The sequence below is a fragment of the Mixophyes fleayi genome, chromosome 3, assembly GCF_038048845.1.
Source record: "Mixophyes fleayi isolate aMixFle1 chromosome 3, aMixFle1.hap1, whole genome shotgun sequence".
In the NCBI taxonomy this organism is placed as follows: Eukaryota; Metazoa; Chordata; class Amphibia; order Anura; family Limnodynastidae; genus Mixophyes; species Mixophyes fleayi.
This window is the reverse complement of record NC_134404.1, coordinates 202,915,127-202,936,722: the sequence shown is the minus strand read 5'-3', so window position 1 is coordinate 202,936,722 and position 21,596 is coordinate 202,915,127. Positions and strand designations below refer to the sequence as shown.

General features: G+C 36.9%; 1 protein-coding gene across 1 annotated transcript in view; it reads left to right on the top strand.

Moving 5' to 3' along the window:
• Window positions 1-21,596, top strand: part of TRDN (triadin) — a 535,205-nt gene that overhangs the window by 310,334 nt on the left and 203,275 nt on the right. The window contains exons 39-42 of the mRNA XM_075200931.1: window positions 14,570-14,620; window positions 14,951-15,001; window positions 15,184-15,234; window positions 17,423-17,473. Coding sequence (XP_075057032.1) covers window positions 14,570-14,620; window positions 14,951-15,001; window positions 15,184-15,234; window positions 17,423-17,473 — 204 coding nt within the window. The remainder of the gene's footprint in view (window positions 1-14,569; window positions 14,621-14,950; window positions 15,002-15,183; window positions 15,235-17,422; window positions 17,474-21,596) is intronic.

The window sequence follows — 21,596 nt, the reverse complement described above, 5'->3', positions numbered from 1 at the left end:
GAATGAAACTCCAGCCATGACCTGCTACTTCACATATTATGTTGTGCCTGTTGACAGTCTGAAATACTCATATTTGGCTCACATAAATGTATATAAACAGTAAGCCTCAATCAGGGCTCCACATATTTAACAGTAAAAAAAAATTCTCTATCCAAATGTATAAGAATATGCAGCAAGCCTCTCACTCTGCCCTCATTTTATTCTACAAAATGTTTGTCTCCATGGTGTGTAGTGGACTGGTTCACTTTAAATGAGTTAGATATTTAAACACAGTTGAAAGCTATAATGACTGCATAATAGCTATCTAATAAGCACATTATGAAACAATACTAATACCATTTCCTTTTATAACCCTAGAATATGGCAGCAATGTGCGCAAAGAAAGATTATAGGAAGACTATCATACAAGTATTAGTATGGAAAAGGGTAAAAAAAAGTTCTAATATTCATTGTAATGTTAGAAAATCAAATAAAAGTAGCTGTTGACATATTGACACTTATTTAACAGTCAAAAGGTCATTCAGGGCTTACGTAAGAAAAATCGAGGCGTAATTGTATAAAATATTTCATCACTACACATGAATTATAGAAGTTTCCTCAGTTTTAGGATGATCATGTTATGCATTCAGAGAAATTAGTAAAGTGCTGCAGGAAAAGTTTAGCTTTCAGAATGTTGCACGCGATCTAGATACTACCTAAAGGCCAGAAGACAGCTCAGAGACCAGAAGTAACTGAATGAAGCAAAACCTTAAAAAACCCCACAGAGGTACAGTACATTTCCCTGATAGATTTGCACATTTTTGTGACTGACAGTATGTTTTGTTTGTTTACTTGTCCACAGTCATACGTCGCTTTGTAGTGAAGCAGTGATTTAATTTGAAATGTCAAGTAAGCAGTGCTACCAGTATGCTCAATTTGAAACCGCAAACTTGTTTGTATTATTCAGTTACACCCATCCCACCATCATACTGGTTATTGTTAATGGCATCTGTGTCTTAATTTTGAACTGTTTGCTTGCTATACACTTAAAACAAACACACGTGAAAACTAGACATACTGACAATAAAGCAAATACTAGAATACTATTATATCCAAAATTAGAATATTTGCACTGTAGTTGAAATAGCTTGAATTAACCTTGCATAATTACATAAATTAATGTTTTTGAGACTTTTATTAATGTTGAACACATTTTGGCTATAAGAGTAAATTATGGTTGTGTTCACTGTAGTAAAAGTGTGAGTGAATACAAAAAGCTACAATATATTCCACTAAATACAGTAAGCCATTTATTGCAGTCAATATTGGAGGTATTGTACCAAAAGACAAATTAACAACCACTCTAATAAATAGAGAATATACAGTACAGGAGCATGTGCGGGTTTGGCGCATGATCAGAGGAGCTTTGTTCTTCTGAAGCAGAGTGGGGGCTTTGAAAGGGAGACCTGAAATTGCCAGACCCCCGCACCACCAGGCCTTGTAGAGGCCACACCTGCAGTGGCGGTAGTTCCACCAGTGGTACAGTATGTCTTAATGTTGATTATTTACTAGATAGATAATAAGCTAGGTTTTGAAATTATCCAAGTTAGACAATTTAAGCAAATGTCTGACAGGTTACTATGGGTTATTATAAATTTCCATTTTTGCATTGTTTTAGTATAATAAATTAGTCTATAACCTACTATATAAAGACAAGTGTGTCCCATGGATCAAATTAATTCTCCAAAAAAAAAAAAAAGAAAGCAATGATGAATATTTACTCATACAGTAAGTGGAGTAAATGTGGTATAAAATTGCATCAGCAGCTATGAAATTCGTGTGACTTATTTATTTTTTGTCAGTATTGTTGGGAGAACTCTCTGATATTCAGTTCTAATTGCACCCTTCGAATATCCTCTTTTACTGATATTCTGAATTGATGTTTTAAGGGGATGGATACCTGGCCAAAGAGGGCATCACATGGATGTGAGCGTCATGTAATTGGCTCTTTGGCAGGCTGGGCCTCCAAGCTAATTGCTAAACATATTGTAATTCAATCTGGGGTTTCCTGGCTCCTTTAGGAGCCGGAAGATATTGTAATGTAAAAACAAACAACAGTGAGATAATTTACAGCCAGATAATGCTGCTTTTCTGTTTTGTGACATCATGCATCAATATGCAGCAGTGTCTACAATATCATGACTGTGTTTGGCTTTGTGAAGCAAGATGAGCCATTATTTGGAGGTACATGGGAGTCTTATGCTCAGTGGTGGATCAGTACATTCCCTCTAATATTGGCTTATCCACTTGGCGCACTGCAAAACTTATGAACTTGGTATAATACAAAGGCTGGATTAGAATTTAAGCTATTCCGCTCTTTGCCTGTAGTTGCAGAATTTTTGCACAGCACAAAACTCATTTTAACATTACCTATGAGGGGGTATTATTAGCTACTTTCAGTGCAAGGCCATTTTGTTATCCTAGGCATAGGATAACAAAATGTTCTTAGCACACACAATTTCATGTCTCTATACAGAAATATAGCATGTGAAGTCAAGATATCCCTAATGTCCTCTAATCATTGTGAATTCCTTTATACCATAATGAATGATTAGCAGTACATCAGCAGAAATCAGGAAAAGTTTCATTCAATAAGGAGGAAGTTGAGAGTCCCCCAACTTTTTCACATTAACCCCTTCTGCACTAATTGAAGTCACAGATGACGATGCATAATGGGTGTGCAAAGCCAAAGAAGCAGGCAACCAAATACATTTTTTGTTGGGCCAGGTAAGTGCAAATGTCAACATCTAGGTACTATAGTGCAAAATGAGGCTTCGTAATTAGAAATATTCGTTCCTATCAGGTATGATTCTAGTTTAAATGGTGCCAGAAACAAAGTCTAAAATAACACCCCACCCCATTTATTAAAGTAGTAAAAATATGAAAATATGATTAATTTAAATTGTGATATAAAAATAAAATACAAATTTTCCAACACACCTTATATTGCTGATGCCCAGGCTTCCCACAGCCATTTATAAAGTGAAATCTACATTGTCACCATTTATGTTATAAATAATACTTTCTGACTGTAGACCTGCCCTCAGGGAGATGCAGAGAGGAGATCTTCAAAATCAGGGTAACACAATTCATAGCATCACAATTACATCACACACTGCCCACCATGAATTGCATCATTGTGCATTGGTGGGCAGAGCATATTAATGTGACACATGTCTCTACAGGCATCCACCTCTGTGTGATGATGGGTTTTGCAACATTATGCTGCAGTGGATGGGGCCGTGATGACGCAAATTATGCCCTTGTCCCCTCTCAATTCTCATATTGTCAGGAAGAATTGCAGACATTTTTGGGAGTCCCAGATATTTGTGATCCTCTCAGACATACCAGGATAGTTGACATGCACAATACAAATTATGACAATACAGAAATGGCTTTATAAATGGCTAAGAGCAGTCAGGCCATTGATTATATATCTTATATATATTGTCCATACCATATGATTAGTTTGCTGGAAATGCAAATTTAACTTTATAAATTACTGAGGCAGACCGTTCAGTGCTTCTGACTTTTGTCTGACTCTGTGACAGGCAGTGTGTAAGAAATAGGTAGTGGGACCCATAAACAGTGAGCAGCTCTACTTAGTCTGACCTAGATGAGTACTGTTATGAAAGGACAAGACAGAAGAAAATTCTGGGTTGTCTCCTTCAGATTTCTCCCCATCTGCTTCCTGATAGTGCCACCTAAACTTTTTGGCCTGGCACTGTCACAAATATGCATAGTTTGTCAGTACTAGGCATTTTGATTGGTGATGATGCAAGTGTAAGGTACTGGGTAGATGCTGTAGGGGCTGAAGTTCTTCCCCCACCATACAGCAATGTAACAACTAGTCCCCCATCATCTAATATTTAATAAAGTATAATATTGAGACCAGCTTACTCACTCTGCACAATCTGCCGCTTTCCTTATCTCTGGAGTGACACTGCCTGAGCCAAAGTCCATAAGCACATTACTGCCATTACCGTACAATACCATCGGCTATGTCTGATTTTTTTTTTTGCTTGTTGCTGCTTCATCATTGAGTTTAACGTGATCTATCTGCACATGATTGTAGTTATCTGTTGCATATGTGTGCTGTTTGTCATACAATTTTATGTGTCTGACTACTGTCCCTCTTGGATCCACATCATTTCCTGTCATGTCACTTCCAGCATATCTCCGGAAAGCACCTGGGAAATTGGCACCGGGAGGGTGAATGTTCCTTCTACATTCCTACTTCCATAACGTGTTTCATGAATCACAGGACTTCATCATAGGAAATGTCTTCAAGTGGCTATAAAAATCAGAGTGACTTACACCCCATCTGTGTTTGTTATAATGATATTGTAATTGTAAAATTAAAAATAAAGTGTTGATATGAAATTTCTCCTGGCATATTGTCTCATATTTTTTAAATCACCTCCAATTACAACATTCCACAATAATATTTGGGGAAAAGAAGTTAAAGCATCCATAGCTAAACCATTCTACTAATTTTGAGTTATACAAATAACATAATTGTGTACGTGTAGTTTACCTGTTTTTCCTATTCAGACCCTTTATTCCGTCCACCATGATTTTATATAACTTCTATCCGTCATACTTCCTATATTTAAATTACCAATATTCTACTGTTCATAATTTATTTAGATTTCAATGCTCTGAAAATGATAATTAATACCAAATTGAGATCGGCTGCACAGTAACCTAATACTGTTCCATCCACACCCTCCCCATATCCCCCATGTCTGGTCCTGGCCTGGTACTTTTGTGCTCTAGTGTAGAATTAGTTTTTGCCTTCTGAAGGAGTGTGGTGCCAGTAATATTGGGTTTCTACATATCTCAGTGGTAGTGTAAATATAGGGTTTCCACATGTCCCTATTATTATTATTTTCTTTACTGCATTCAGCTTTTAGAAATAAACAATGGGTAGTTTTTTTTGCAACAAGAACACTTCTTAATGCCATATCGGTACCTAAATTTTACATGTCACAGACCTAAAATAGTCTACAAAAGAAATTCAAATATTTATCTACATTTGTTTCTGTGCTTGGCACTCAGATGAAAGCAAAGGGTGGCTTATTTAAATTTTGAAAACCACATCTTGGCAGGTGTGACCTTATAATAAAATCTCCATGACATAAAGTTTGCATAGAGTAGATCTTCACTGTTACACTATAGACTAGACTACACTGTTTGTGCATCACACATTTAAAACGTATTTACAGTAAACCCAAAAAACTTTATTCTACTGTGGCAAGAGTTTCCTACATAACTCTTGTCCCAGCCCTCATCATAATTAACCAAACCAGTCATATTACGTTACCTTTCTCCTTTGCTTTTACATCTCATTTAATATCTGCAGTAATGTACTTAGAAGTCAGGTCTCCATTCCTTTCAAAAATATTGTTGTTATTCCTTTTATTTGTTAGATACCACATGTGAAAACAAAGCTTAGGGAGGGCCCCGCTTGTGAGAGTTTATAATCTAGTTGATTCCTTTTGCCAACATTAATTTCTTTTTTATTGTAACCTTAGCATCACTTAGAATGTCCATGTCTAAGGCTTAAACCAGCTATACAAACATATAAGGTTATTTTACCTTTTAAGCATGCATCTGGTAAGTTGTTTTATCCTTTCATGTCAGGTTAAGCAGCCTTTTTTGTAGTCTTTGACCATCAATAATCAAAGACTGCAGCAATAACATCTGCACATGACTAATTCAAACTGAATGGCTTTAAAGGAGCACTGTGATAGATATTGCCCTGTATATTGGGGAAAGTTTTAAGAGATTTAATATGTAAATATATTATGTAAATTAAATGGCTAAGTTGTAGTTGGCTAAGTTGCCTACTATACCCCTGGGAATATTAGGTGTATGGAATATTAAAAAAATAAATGTAAAAATCATTTTGTCCATGGAGCACTACATGTAATACATTAAGTGATGGGCATGCTGGCTCTTGTAAACGCCAGCATTCTCATGGCTGTCAGGGCATGCTTGCACTTGGGGATGCACAAGGACCAGCTGGGACCTGTAGTGCACCAGGGAGAAATGTAAAGAAGCTATGGACCGAAGTTTAATTTTATTTGAAATAAAAACACCCTACTACATCCGTCATTTAACATCTTTATCTCTTACCTGAATCCAGTCATGGCATCTTTTAAATCAGTTGTAAATACATGGAATCTTTGCAAAAAAAACCCTGATACACAACGTAATACTAAGAGCTCCCATTGCAATTGATTTCTTAGTGGCAGTACATTCATATATATAACATTGTGATTTCCCTTGGCCTGATCTCTAGCTCTGACTGCAAGCACCAACGTGCCCAAACATTTAATATATTACATATAGTGCACCATAGACAAAATTGATTTTTACATTTATTTATTTATTAATATTATAATACACCTACTACCCCAGGTGTAGAAGAGTCCTAGTGCTTTTCTACATAGGATTGCTTCTTCCTAGGGTGGGGGGGGTCTGCATTTTTTTGAGTGGCTGATCTCCTTAGGGAATGAGTATGTGCTGACCAGACTTGGATTGGCATTATGTCAGGGGGACATCACACTGCAGGTTTCTTAGCTATAGTGCCAACTGCCCTGGCTGGCAAAGCCTAGTGCTAATATTTTTTAACAGAGCAAAGTCCATGCTGCTGATCCTTATCATCAGCATGGATCATGCACCAGGGATAAAGCACCCACAACAAATATGTAGAGGTGTATATGGGGCTACTTTCTCTCCAGCATAGTATGCAAGAAAGTTAGGACGCCCTTACTTTGCTAGGCTCGCCCACTACCTCCCCTGTTCTACCTCTCTACGCGTGGAGAGGCAGGAGAGGGAGATACCTCTTAGTCTGCTCTCAGACTCAGTATCCTTGGCTGCTGCACATGCAGTTTTAAAAAGCATTTTTTGCACTTATGAGTTGGACTTCTGTCCAACTCTACACATATCTACTTCTATCCTGCTAGACACTGTGTAGTAATAAATATAAATTAAAAAACAATAATTTGGTCCTCATGTCACACACAACCACAACCACAGGAATCACAAAATCTTAAATAACCAAATAAAAGTGATTCTATATAATTTTATAGCCAGTGATTGACAGTTACATGACACTGTAGCATATGTTTTAAGCCATTGCTAGTCACAGATAGCAATATCATCTCCTAAGCCAAGACATAAAATACATATTTTGATTACTGTAGTTGAACTTTTATCATCAGTAGATGTTGTAGGTGTATGTATGCTTAATGCACATATCTATAGAAGATGAGGGGCCAGACATAACCTTTCCTTAAAGCTTTGGGTACCTTACATTGATAGATTTCCTTTCTACTAGAATAAAATCATATGGGTGCTTAAAAATTGACAATACAGAAAATAGTTTTATGGCTATTTTCTTTGATGATGTTTTAAAACAAGCTTATGTTATTTATTGGTCTTTTCAGTAAGCTCATCTTTCGAGATAATAGATAAATAAACCACTGCTAGCCAGGATAATATATTATAAAATCCTTTAACACAAAAGCCCTTTGAGTAATTGTTTTAGTATTTGTCTCTTGAATAGGAGTGGCTTATTTGTCTACTGGATAATTGGGAAAACTGGACTATATTACTATGCTGGATATGATTTCAAACAGTGTTCCTACAACGCCAAAAAAAAGAGTTAACCACCTAAACTACACACTATGCCAGGTGTGGTTGTACTAGTTTGTAAGATCATCTAATTTATGAAAACATATGCACCAGAGATATGCTGCATGTCATGTATGATAACATGACATTTGGGTAATAATACAGGGACAGATCTAGACTTTTTTCTTTAATGGTGGTGGTTTATCAATTAATCTCGACTCCTCCCCCTCCCGAGTCCTGACTCTTGTAGGCCATGTGCTCTACGACACTATGTGTCTCACAAATTAATGTATTTTAGGATACAAGTCAGTCATGTTTGTTCTTTGTTTAATTTTAAATAAAGCACTAAAGAGCTATACTATAAAATCACAATGTCTGCCCCATTATCACACTGCTGCTCCCTGCATCGCACTGTTCCCCCTTCATCACACTGTCACTGTCAGCCTGACAGTCAGTGAGGAGGAGGGCGGAGAAATGAGGAAGCGAGGAACTGTACCATCACACTGGAGGTGGTAGTGTGCTGGGGGGGGGGGCGATTGGGGCGATCGCCCCACCATCACCCCCACCGCTCTAATACTCCATCTGTTTAAACACTTCTATAGAGCATTCACTTGCTCCGTACATTGTATGAATCCACCAATCTACACAGAGGAGCTTAGGTCTGTAAATATTTCACTCTCAATGTGCTTACTCAGAGAAACACCTGGAATAATTTATATTTCTTCCTTGGTTTTATACATTATTTGGAATTATTTTATAGTCAGTTTTCATCTTCATTATTATCTACTACAACAGTCCATAATATGTAATATAAAATGATAGATATAATTAGATTTAATTAATTGAAGTACTCTCACCATACATGGCTGCAAAAAAGAAATAATTGCAATTTTATGTTATCACAACAATGCTAAGTGACAATGTCTGTAAAATGTCTTGAAACTCCTGCTCAATCCTCAATGCTGCTGACATGTTGAGATATAATGTAGATGGCTCTTTGGTGGAATGTAGCTTGCTTATATTTACTTGCATAGTTTAATTTGCATATATAAACAATAAGTTATAATGTGAGGTTTATATATCTCAAACACAATATATAATAACATATACAATAATATTTGTTAATAATATAATAATAATAATAATAATAATAATAATAATAATAATAATAATAATAATAATAATAATGTTCACCAGTATATAACATTTACTAATTGTAATGCCATGGCTAGAAAATTAAAAAGTCTACCCTATTTTGTCTCTGCTCCCTGAATATATGCTAGAGTACTTTGCAATAGACTTTGTTTTATTGAAATGGGGTATATTTATAGTGTTATGTTTATCATAGCTTGGCTTAGGTGCAGCTGTTTCGCCGTAATCACTTTATCTGGCTAGTATTTCTTTATATAATCCATTTCCTTGTTTGGTCCTACTTCAACTCTATTGTGTTTTGAGGTATCTTTTTAAGGACATGAGGCTACGGCTGCACATTACCTCAATGTTAAAATCTTAAGTAGGATTTGAATATTGGCACAAACGCAGTAACTGTTTTGTGTTTACTTGTTATGAACTATTATTGTGCATTTGAGCCTCAGTGCTGCTAAGCATATTGTTTACTAAAGTTTTGTGAAGCCCCAAAAATTGTGTTCCCCATGATTCAGCTGAATTTCAAGTCAAACCCTGCTGCAAAAATTGGTTTTAATTATGCCTGTAAATCTTAATTCACTTCAATTCCCTTTCATTTGTGAGATCCCACCTCTGATTCACCCCACACACTTCCTGACAGCCATCAACAATCACTGTGGAAGCAAACGTTATCACAACATAGTGACTGTAAGCTAGGGAGGGTGTTCCTTTAGTGCTTTTTTTTTCATTTTGGCATATAAAGCTGGTAGACTTTGAAAAATATTAGTCACCAGGTGCTTTCCATCTCGATTTAGCACAAACCATCAACTTTCCAAAAAATGCAGATTCAGAAAAACCTGGCAGGTAATTTTTGATAAGTGCCTGTTTTGGTAGAGTACTCTAGGATGTGTCCTGATATACTTATTTTCTCTGTCTAATACTTTCTGGTATAAAATTTTTCCATGTAATTATTGCAAACATTACGTGATGATGACTGAGAACTTATAGATGGCACTTCACAGCTATCATTAGGTGCAGCTTCAGTCACATAATGATCAACGTGTACATCATAATTACCCTCATCACCATCAGCATGGACAGCAACACTAGATGTACTATTAACTTGCTCATTTTAATTTTGGAACTGACAGCAGGTTTGTTAGGTGATGTGCGTTTCTCCCAAAGGAGAATATGATGCCTTTTCATATATTGGATCAGAGCTAACATTTCAATATTTCTTCCTTGGTGACTGACCCTTTGTGCAAATACTACTCAATTGACCATTACAATAAAAAAATGTCCAAACTGACCATTTTTTGTCTTGGCTGGGTGATAATGCATCTGTACTACTTTACTTTGCTTTATTATCCCTGACACTAGCATTGCTTCTTTTCTTGCACAATGTAAAAGAACTGCAATGTAGGGTTGGCCCTTTAGCTAACCTCTCTATGGTAAATTTTCTTCCTCATCTTACCATCTAACTATCCCATTACAATAATACTGTCTAATTATGGTCATCCTAAAACTGCTGCAAATAGTCACTGGCACTTATTTGTAATTCTAGATGTACTTTGTTATCACCGTTACTAGCACTTACCATATTGTCCTCAAAGTCCATAAAGGTGTGACTAAACAAAAAAGTCTCTGGGGCTTATTTTAAGTTGAACCCAAATTGTGTTTCTGGTATGTAATATGCTTTTTTACTTCTGGACGTGCGCATAAAGCACTAATTACAAAATATAGTGGTGTGTGCGCATGCTCAGATGTAAAAAAGTATTTTATCACATTTTAATGGTGTTCCTTTTCTTCCTATAAGTCATTATTCTCTATAAAGTAACCTACTGTCATTATAATAAACCTGTTAATGGGGTGTCCAAAGACAATAAGTACTTAAATGGGTAGGATGTACAGATTGACTATAAATAGTGACAACTATAGAAAAAAATAGTTTTTTTCACACCAGTAAGGACATTAGAAAAAGGACACCAGTATTGCATGTGCATTTGCACCTAAATAGCTAAAGGTGCTAGTGACATATGGAGGTTTTGTGGGAGTGAAAATGAACATTAGAATACTCAAAGACCAGGCCTGAGATATGTCCTAACTCAAGTTACAGATAAAACCACAAGCATAAATGGTAGCATTCAGAAGTTTCCCCCAGAGGGGAATGTGTACTTTTTATTAGGAAACCCTAAACTAAGGTTGAGCGAAATTTTCAAACTGTTTCATTGAGTATTTGCCTTATTCTACATTTGGGCACAGAATTAGAGACACTTCTTCACCTGTCATTGCCCTATCACTTTTGTTGAGCCCGGACTTTTTTATTCTTCTTCCCCAACTACAACTCAGAGCAGAATTAGTTGACATTGTCATCGTCCTAACTCTATTTACAGACAATAATCCTGTGAAATATAGACATACAGTGCGAAATTCCGCAGAACGGCAAAGCAAGGGCAACTCGATTTTGTATTACTGGTACTTTGCTCCTCTGCAAAATAGTCTTTTCTGCCACTGCAACTTTGCTCATCTCTACCAAAGACTTAATGGATAATTTTATTATAATCTTGTGCCATGCTATACATTTTGCTGTTACGCCATCCACACACTGGATGGCATATCAGATGGTCTTTATATTTATACAAATAAAACATCAGTAGTATCTGCAACTCTGTCATTACTGAAGATCTTATCTTTACATATCACTTCTGCAGAAATGCGATGGTAATTATAATAGTTGAGCTGCATAAAGAGATTAATATAAACATATAAAAAGACATTGCTTGTATATAATCCAATTGAAATGGGGATTGGCACCATGGAGTACATAGGTGATGGGGGAATGTCTCGGTAAAAGGGGCCTTCGGGAGAAAATGTCTATATAGGCCTGTCTATTTACCAGTTTCATTAGGTTGATGGCAATGTAAGATAGACTTGCTTTGCTGTAGAACTGTTTGTATTTCATCTTATAAACAGAAGGAACAGGATTGACTTATATAAAAGAGATTAAGTGCTGGAAGGCAATTTGCTTAAGAAACAGGTCCAAGGAAACATAATAAAAAGAAGCAGCAGGTAGAGTACACATGGTGTAACTAGAAGATAAATATACTTAGAAGTAAGGGAGAGGTCAGCTATGATATTTTCAATCATGGTGTCCATTCACATGTTCATAACAAGTCTTTCAAAGGGAAAAACAGGCTCTACGGCAAGATATACATTCAAACAAAAGAGAGCAAATTGATAAACAGCTCATTCACCTATTACATGCTGGCTATATATATATATATATATATATATATATATATATATATATATACACACACACATATATTGTGTGCAATGAGGCTTATTTTCCACACCTCTCCTATAGGGAAACAGGTAAAAACCCAGCTAGGCTGCAGACAGGGTTAAATTCCCTCTGGGTACTTCTTCTAGCACACACACACAGGTGTACCACATGGGTGTAGTAATTGGTTTGTTGTGTTATGCGTTGTAGTGCTTCACCCCTCCCCCATAAATCTCATTGCACGCCCTCTCCAACATAGGTCTCATTGCAGATCCGGCTTTCCCCATAGGTTTGATTGCAGACCCCTCCTCCCCCATATGTTTCATTGCAGCCCCTTCCTCCCCCATTGTTAGCCACTTACCCATACTTGACTACTCTCCTGGAATTCCCGGGCGATTCTCGAATTTCGGGGAGTCCTCACGGACTCCCGGAAGAGTAGGCAAAGCTCCCGCATTTGCCAAAATTCACGGCAGTGAATGGAGGGGGCGGTGCTTACTCGTGTCATTAAGTTCCTCCACTCAATTCAATGCTGTAAATTTCGGCTTTTTTAGTGGGGACAGGGTTATGGTGATGTGCGACAGTCACCGCGCCCTCCATGTCACATGACTTCTTCCCCGGGAAATCTTAAAAGTTGGCATGTATGCACTTACCTTTAGAAGTGATTCCCTTATGCCATCCTGCTGCTCTGCTGTGCATTCCTTGCTGCTCAGACAGGAAGTGAATACAGTTGCTCTTTGAGCATGGCACTGTGGGGCTGCAGGAGATAATTATTAGACTCATACATTTTTAAATTTTTGCAGCTAATATTTCTGTACAGACTCTTTGCCGCATCTGTAAAGAAAGATTAGCCTCATGCATTTATAAATGAATGAGACTGTGCCCCCTCTCTCCCCTTAATTCGGCACTGGCTTTGGGGGATTCAAAGCAAATGTTATCCCTACCACTCAACCAAACTCCCTAGAGATTTATTATAAGCAGCAACAGCAGATACTGTACATATTTTACTTTTAAGTGGAATTATTTTCCACTGCATTGCATAGCAATAACTATTTTTGAGCTATGTCTAAGTAAAAATGTATTACTGTTTATTATTATTTTTATTATACCATTAGGCACTATCTGCAAGTCTGAGCAATGCAATTTTCAGCTGTGTTTCAGTATGATCTATAAGCAATAAACAGCTTCTACATTGACACTTTTAAGGCTCAGACACAATGAATAACAATCCAAGTTAATAGGCTAGACAAAGCTAAATAAGAGGTATTGATTGCTTTATTTTATGATTGATAAAGTTATATTGTGTTTACACATCCCTGAGGTACACATCATGTTTTTTAGTATGAAATAAGTTTGTATGTACTGTTTGTCTTTCTTTTATCCAATTGATATTTGTGCAGCTTGACTATTATTGCATTGACTTATTTTCAGTAAACAATATAACTCTGATATATTATATAAACCTGTTAATTCATAATCTGAAGAGGAAAAAGTGAAAGTTCTAATACCGACATGTATTTAGTGATTCACCAGTGTTTAAATAGGTCATTATAGCTTAATCCAATGAAGTCTACTGATCATACCCATGAAGAAGTGTATGAAATTAGTGCTACGTTTAGTACGGAAGGAAGAACCCATGTAAAATGCAGTTAATCCACCGCCATAGGAAATAAGCAGATTTAAAATAATTTAGTAAATTTATAATAGCAGCTGAAGTTTACACATACATGAACAGAATTATAGTTAATGATATATTGCAATATTAAAACTAATTTAGAAATATGTAAAACATTTCTTCTACATTGAAGGTCATAAAAAACTTTATGGTGGTAAATCCAAAAATGTGTTTTTTCTAGTAGTGGCATAACGTACATAATTTTCTCTGGATCTTATTCAAAAAGCGCGAAAGGGCAGAGACTCATGTCATATTGGATGTTATAGGAAAGTAAGAGCTGTTTGTGTTCCAGTATAAATTTTCTACACCCATCACTCACCTCTTGTATGATCCCAGAAATCAGAATAATAGTGCTGAACATCATAGTTTAGCATGCCACATTATAGTAGAGTATGCAGTACAAAGCATATGAAGTACATTGATACTCACTTTATTTTCCACTCTGTATGTGTGTCGGTCATGCCTTAGATCCATAACAACATATATTTAATCCAATTTTGAATACATAGCTATGTACAACACATAATACCATATGTATGATGCTGTGCAATTCAGAATTACATTTGTCAGTGACATGTCACACTGCAAGACATCTATTGCTTGCTGTCAAGACCAGAAAAAGAGAGAGACTTGCAATATTGCAGAGGAAGAGAATCACTTACTTGAATTGTGAAGCTTGCTTGAATTAATATATGGGTTCAAATAAAAAAAAAATGTTTGCTATATTGATGTAACTGATACCACATTTTTTGTATTAAGAACTTTTTTTTTCCATTATGGTAAACAAAGTAAAATTATTTTTTCAGAGCAAGAAAAGGAAAAAGAAGAAGAAAAAACAATTGTTCTGTTACCAACAGGTACATTCATACATATGTAGTAAATCGGTATGCTTCCCGGGGGGTCATGGTTCCACCAACTGGCATGTCAGTTTCTCTTACCCACATTCAAATATAATGCTTAAATAATTATAATGCTGTGAGTTTTTAATTGTAAAATTGCATTTTTGTAGCTGCCCAATCAAAGTATTTACTCATATTTTGGTGAATAGTAGATGATATTTTTCTTGCAGAGCTAGAAAAGGAAAAAGAAGTGTTAACAATACAAATAGGTATTAGTAGTTTATGCTAATCCTAGTAGCCATTAAATTGTCCTTTCATCATTAACATGTAATAATTGTTATTTTTCAGAACATGAAATGGAAAAAGAGGAGGAAAAGGTGACTGTGCCAGTTGCAACAGGTACTAATCAGTTGTTCTCTTACTGTATACCTTGCACCTAAAAAAAAGTACCCTATTTGTTTTATAAATTGTTTAATACAAAAATGTTATACTGTGTTAGCCTTTAAAATAACGTGAACTCCAGTAAAAAATTCTACAAATGGTGTAAATATATATATATATATTTTAAAATCTCTATCTAGCACCTGAAACAGAAAAAGAAGAGGAGATACTGATTCTGCCAAAACCCACAGGTAATATATTTAAATATATAATATATAGGTTTTAATCCTGTACATCTGTTCCAGTTTTATGGTTAGAATGTATTTCAGGTGAATAATAAAACTTTGAAATCGTTCTTTTAGAGCCCAACAAGTTAAAAAGGAGAGGGGTTGTGTCAATATCTACTAATGATGACACCATCTCAGTACTCAGTAGTAATCCTAAGGTGTAAAGAAACCCAAACATTAAAATGCACCAGGTTCATAATCACAACGTACTGGAATCATCTGGAATCACTGTATGTTTATATATATGTTTATATACATATATGTATATATATATATATATATATATATATATATATATATGCATATGTATATATATATATATATATATATATATATATATATATATATATATATGTATATTAGGAGTGTAGAACATAACACATTTAAGCCAATAACCAGCAAATATGGCTGAAATAAAGGTCACATGCCGGAAACTCACTGCAAATATACGCAGCCCACATTTAGACATATTAGACATAAAGTGCAATTAGAGATGTATGTTTCTCTGCCATATTTGCTGTTCTTCCTTTATAGCATGAAAATGACACAAGTAGGGAGGTGGTTCTGAAATGTCCACAGTTTGTGCACATAATTGAAGACCTGTAGCTGTTAGATTGAGAGAAATGTATTATTAGAGACTGGATGTATAGACAAGCTTTCAATTCATTCCTTTGTTGCACAATTCATTTCAATGACAACACATTTAAATAAGGCTAACAATGCCTATCGCACGTTTATGAGTATATTGTCATAGCAACACATATATAAAGACATAACAATATTAATACTTCATGAGAATACATTGAATAAGGAACATAGTGGTTCATATTGGAAGGGACATAGTGATTCATATTTGAAGCAAATGTCATTTATATTCACATGTACAGAAAGACAATACTCTTTTACATAAGACTGCCCTAGAATGAAGTAAAATAAAAAACATCCTTAATAAGGTCAACAGAATTTTACCTTTTTAGCTTTAGATTCATGTGGTTGATTTAGACTTATAGCCATTTTTTTTTCTTTGGAAGAGTCTTGATTGTAGTATTAGGCAAACAGTAACTCATTTGCACTATATATATATAAATCTTAAACACAGGGAGAGAATATTATGAGATATTATATATTATGAATAGTTCTAAGTTGTGTATTATTCCACCCTCCAGTCCTGACCTCGTTTAAAACTGTCTGGCTGGAGTGTCTGTGGGAAGTAAAGTATCTTACCGGCCTCCAACATCCACGCTTTTGTTCTCCTCCCTATATTAAACAAGTAGGATGTATGAACTTAATTTCACATAGAAGTGCATTTGGCACCAAAATTCCCTGTGTTAGAGTGACAGGAGCCTAACATGAATACTCTGCTACTGGAAACACTCCTCCTTTCACTATCTAAGGCTGGGTACACACTACAGAAAATTTCTCACAATGCAATATCATTAACAATTTTACCAACGACTGAAAAAAAACCTCTAGATCAGCATGCTGATTCCTGTATACACACTATACATATTTTACAAGATTTACCTTCAGATCTGTGCTCTTCATCTGTCATAACCAACAGTTGAAATGATTGCAGTTCTGCACATTCTATAGAGATCTATGGACACTGCCGGTTGTGAGTGCATACACACTGCAGAATTGGCATGACATCATTCCATCCTTGAACAAGATTTTTAGTCAGGTTAAAAAATCAAATGAAATGATACAATGAGCTTCGGAGTGACAATCGTTCATCGTTGCAGGGTACACACTAATGCGATATCGGTCATTTATCGGTTGATAGGCCCGATAATCGGATGAAAACACTGTAGTATGTACCCAGCCTAACTCTCAGTCCATGGCTTCCTGTTTTCCATTCTTTTTGCTGTTAGCATTCCAGTGATCTGATTGGCTAATGAACAGGGTAGACAGAAAAGACTAGGAAGATTCAAACCAAAAATGTGCTCAGACCCTAGACAAAATGCAATTTATGAAAACCTAAACCAGAGTGAGCAGCTCTGTTATTTAAAGAGCACACTGTCCTATTTTCCTACTATTTTAAGTACCCTAGTCAATTACATAAGTAAGCGCAGTCAGGATAAAGCATAGTTATTGTAGCAGTTTGTTGTCTTATGTCATATATTTTGTAAGCAATATATAAATCCTCTTTCAGAGCCTGCAAAGGAACAAGAAGAACAAAAAATTACTGTGCCAATACCAGAAGGTACTAATTCATATTGCATTATGCCATAACCCATCCTAATACCCATTTGGCTATCTTCACTGTGATCAACATATAGGGCCTGAGTCATTAAGGAGAACAAAGCACAAAAAGAGGAGCAACTTTACACCTGGGCAAAACCATGTTGCATTGGAGGGGGGAGGTAAATTTAAAATGTGGGAACCGATTTATAGTTAGGGTAGATCATGTCCTAGATCAGTTTTAAATTTCAGTGTAAATATAAAGCTATCAAGCATTTGTGTGCTACGTGAAAAAACAGCCAGTATTTTCCTGACATTCAAAATAATAAACTAATTCACACTCCTTGCATTGTGACATGGTTTGTACAGGAGCAAACTTACTCTTTTTTTTTTTTGCTCTCCTTAGTGATTCAGGCCCATTGTATTTATTAGAGTTATTCCTAACATTAATCATGCTGGGAGACCTTAAACTATATGGATATGCCAGAATCAGGTCTCCAACTTGTATACAGATAGAAACTTATTAGATTACAATAATGTCCATTATTTTTATTTTTAAGCTCTTTCTTAATATAATGGATGAATATTGTTCATGTTTAAAGTTAAAGAGCTAAAATGAAATGTTTTGAAACATATGCCAAATATCTAGGTAAAGGTAAAATGTAATGTTTTTTTTTTGTTTTTTTTTAATAAACAGTGTTAACATTGTTGCAGAACTGCTCTGAACTCTTTGAATGACTTTATATATATTGTTGTTATTGTTTTTATATACAAAACTTATTGCACTGCTCAATAATAATGTAACTTGAACAATTTTGACAAATTATATAAAATTATTCATTCAAAGAATGAAAAACAAGTAAAAAATATTTTTTGCTAATACAAATAGGTATCATTTTTATGTTTTATATATAACATTAAAATATATCACATTATATCTCCATTTTCTTTACATTAATTGCTTCTATCTGTCATAAAAGAGAAACTTCACACATTTATTTTTTATAAATTTTTCTAACTTGTCTGCTGCCTTTGGGGGAGCACATTTTACAGTTGTTTATAACCCATCTACTTGTGGTCTGGAAAATTGAGCTGAAAAGTATCAAGTGAGTTTCAAAAGATTGTAGTCTGAGCAATCACATTTGCTTTCCTTAAGCCTTATTCCCACAGGCTAAAACCACAGCACTTTAGCTTACATGCAGCAAGTAGCGAGAATGGCTGCCACTGTAGATACCATTGATCTCTCTGATAACTGTGATTTTTGTATTGAGCATCAAACAGGGTGAACCATATATAGTACAGGCTGCATTTTAGGCACACATGTGTTTAAGCTGCAGTAACCATGCAGTGGATATAGTTTACTGTAAATGAGATAAAATTATACTGTTACTCTCTGTGTACATATTGTATACTTAACATTATGTCATACATGGTTGCAAAGTGCTATCATTTTACAGCTAGCTTTAATTCTTGCCTTTGCATTTCTATTATTGTCTATGTAGAGCTGCACAAAATCCTTTGGAACGGTTAAGCAGTCATGTAACCGGAAACCAGATTAGACTTAGGTTATAATGGAACTGAAATGCAGAGAGTAACCATAACAAGGGTTTAGCTGTAAAACAGTACCCATACACAACATAAATTAACCTAAACATAAATAAACATTTATACAAATCATCTTATTATGGTTGAAGAATTAGTAAACTTCTCCTTTAATTTTCAGGTAAAGTTACTATTCCATTTTAAAACATTTGTTCTTGAAATATTTTATCACTGTCTATGTTAATATTTTAACAAGTGACAAACCTTCATGATACCAGGGTTTGTATGGAGTTGGGATTCACTTGTATATATTTTTGCTGTTATTTATGTGCTCTTACTTTTAAGTTTACAGTATATGAAAAGCAATGTTACGTATAAACATGAAAATATTCTCCAATTATCTTCAAGAAGAAAAAGATAAAATACTATGCAAAATTCAGCAAATTAACACATAAAATAAGCAGTTGTGCACAATATTTATCTATCATATGTACAAATGTCTACAGACTTGTAAGTATATATATAACTATTGTAAAATTATTTTTCTATAGGCCGGCGGTTCCCAAAGTGTGCGCTGCGGCTCCCAGGGGTGCCGTGGCGCTGTCACTGGGGTGCCGCGAGCCAGCCATAGAAAAAACCAAAGAGCACATAAACTTACCAATCAACGCGGCGCCGGGACCCAGCAGACTCCTCTCTCCCGCAGCTGTTACTGAATATCAACGTCAGTGACGTCAGTGACAGCTGCGGGAGAGAGGAGTCTGCTGGGTCCCGGCGCCGCGCTGATTGGTAAGTTTATGTGCTCTTTGTTTTTTCCTATAGCTGGCTCGTGGCAGAGGAGTGAGAGGGAGCGTGACAGCGGGCAGACAAAGGGGCACAGCGGGGCAAAGGAGGGTGACAGCGGAGCAGACAGAGGTGCAAAGGAGGGTGACAGCGGGGCAGACAGCGGGGCAAAGGAGGGTGACAGCGGGGCAGACAGAGGGGCAAAGGAGGGTGACAGCGGGGCAGACAGCGGGGCAAAGGAGGGTGACAGCGGGGCAGACAGAGGGGCAAAAGAGGGTGACAGCGGGGCAGACAGAGAGGCAGAGGAGTGTGACAGCGGGGCAGACAGAGGGGCAGAGGAGTGTGACAGCGGGGCAGACAGCGGGCAGACAGCGGGCAGACAGAGGGGCAGAGGAGTGTGACAGAGGGGCAGACAGAGAGGAGGAGGGTGACAGCGGGGCAGACAGCGGGCAGGCAGAGGAGTGTGACAGAGGGGCAGACAGAGGGGCAAAGGAGGGTGACAGCGGGGCAGACAGCGGGGCAGAGGAGGGGCACATCGTGAGAGGGGCAGTGGAGGGGGGACATCGTGAGAGGGACAGTGGAGGGGGACATAGCGTGACAGGGGCAGAGGAGGAGTACAGCGTGAGAGGGGCAGTGGAGGGGGACACAGCGTGAGAGGGGCAGTGGAGGGGGACACAGCCTGAGAGGGGCAGTGGAGGGGGACACAACGTGAGAGGGGCAGTGGAGGGGGGACACAGCGTGACAGGGGCAGTGGAGGGAAACACAGCCTGAGAGAGGCTGTGGAGGGGGTCACAGCCTGAGAAGGGCAGTGGAGGGGGACACAGCATGAGAGGGACAGTAGTGTAACAGAGGGCAGAGGAGGGGGGACATCGTGAGAGATGGCAGAGGAGGGGGACATCATGAGAGAGGGCAGAGGAGGTGTGACAGCGTGACAGAGAGCAGAGGAGGGGGGACAGCGTGACAGAGGGGGCAGTGTGTATGGATGCAGAGGGGGCAGTGTGTCTGGATGAAGAGGGGGCAGAGTGACTGAGGGCAGAGTGTCTGGATGCAGAGGGGGCAGTGTGTCTGGATGCAGAGGGGGCAGAGTACCTGAGGGCAGAGTGTCTGGATGCAGAGGGGGCATTTTTGCATACAACTAAATAAGTATTTCTGTCCTGACCTAAATACTTATTAAATTTTTTTGACCCAACTACTTCTAAAACAGGACTGCTCAATAATTATTTTGGAGGGGTGTCTTGAAAAAATTTGGAGACTCTAAGGGCTAGATTTACTAAGATGCGGGTTTGAAAAAGTGCCTATAGCAACCAATCAGATTCTAGCTTTCATTTATTTAGTACCTTCTACAAAATGACAGCTAGAATCTGATTGGTTGCTATAGGCAACATCCCCACTTTTTCAAACCCGCAGCTTAGTAAATCTAGCCCTAAGGGTGCCGCGAACTGCAAACGTTTGGGAACCACTGCTATAGGCTGAAAATGGAAAAGAAAAAACAAAATTAAGTCTACCAATACAAAAAAGTACAAATTTATGCTGAAATAGTTGTCTTGATATACATATTATTTTTAGTTAGTGCCAAGCCACTGACATTAAAAGAAAGCTAGTTACAGATCTTAAAGCATATCATTTTTTTTTTAATCAGGACCATATCTCCCACTGTTTCCAAAATAGTCTTGATTTTACCATTGACTGTCTGTAATTTTGATTGCTTATCTAACTAGAAGTTCTAGAATTCTAATGCACTTTGATTAACAAAAGAGTCAGATTGTTTTACTGCATTTAGCACACATACAATGGCCATCACTGGGTTAACACATAGAGGGGAA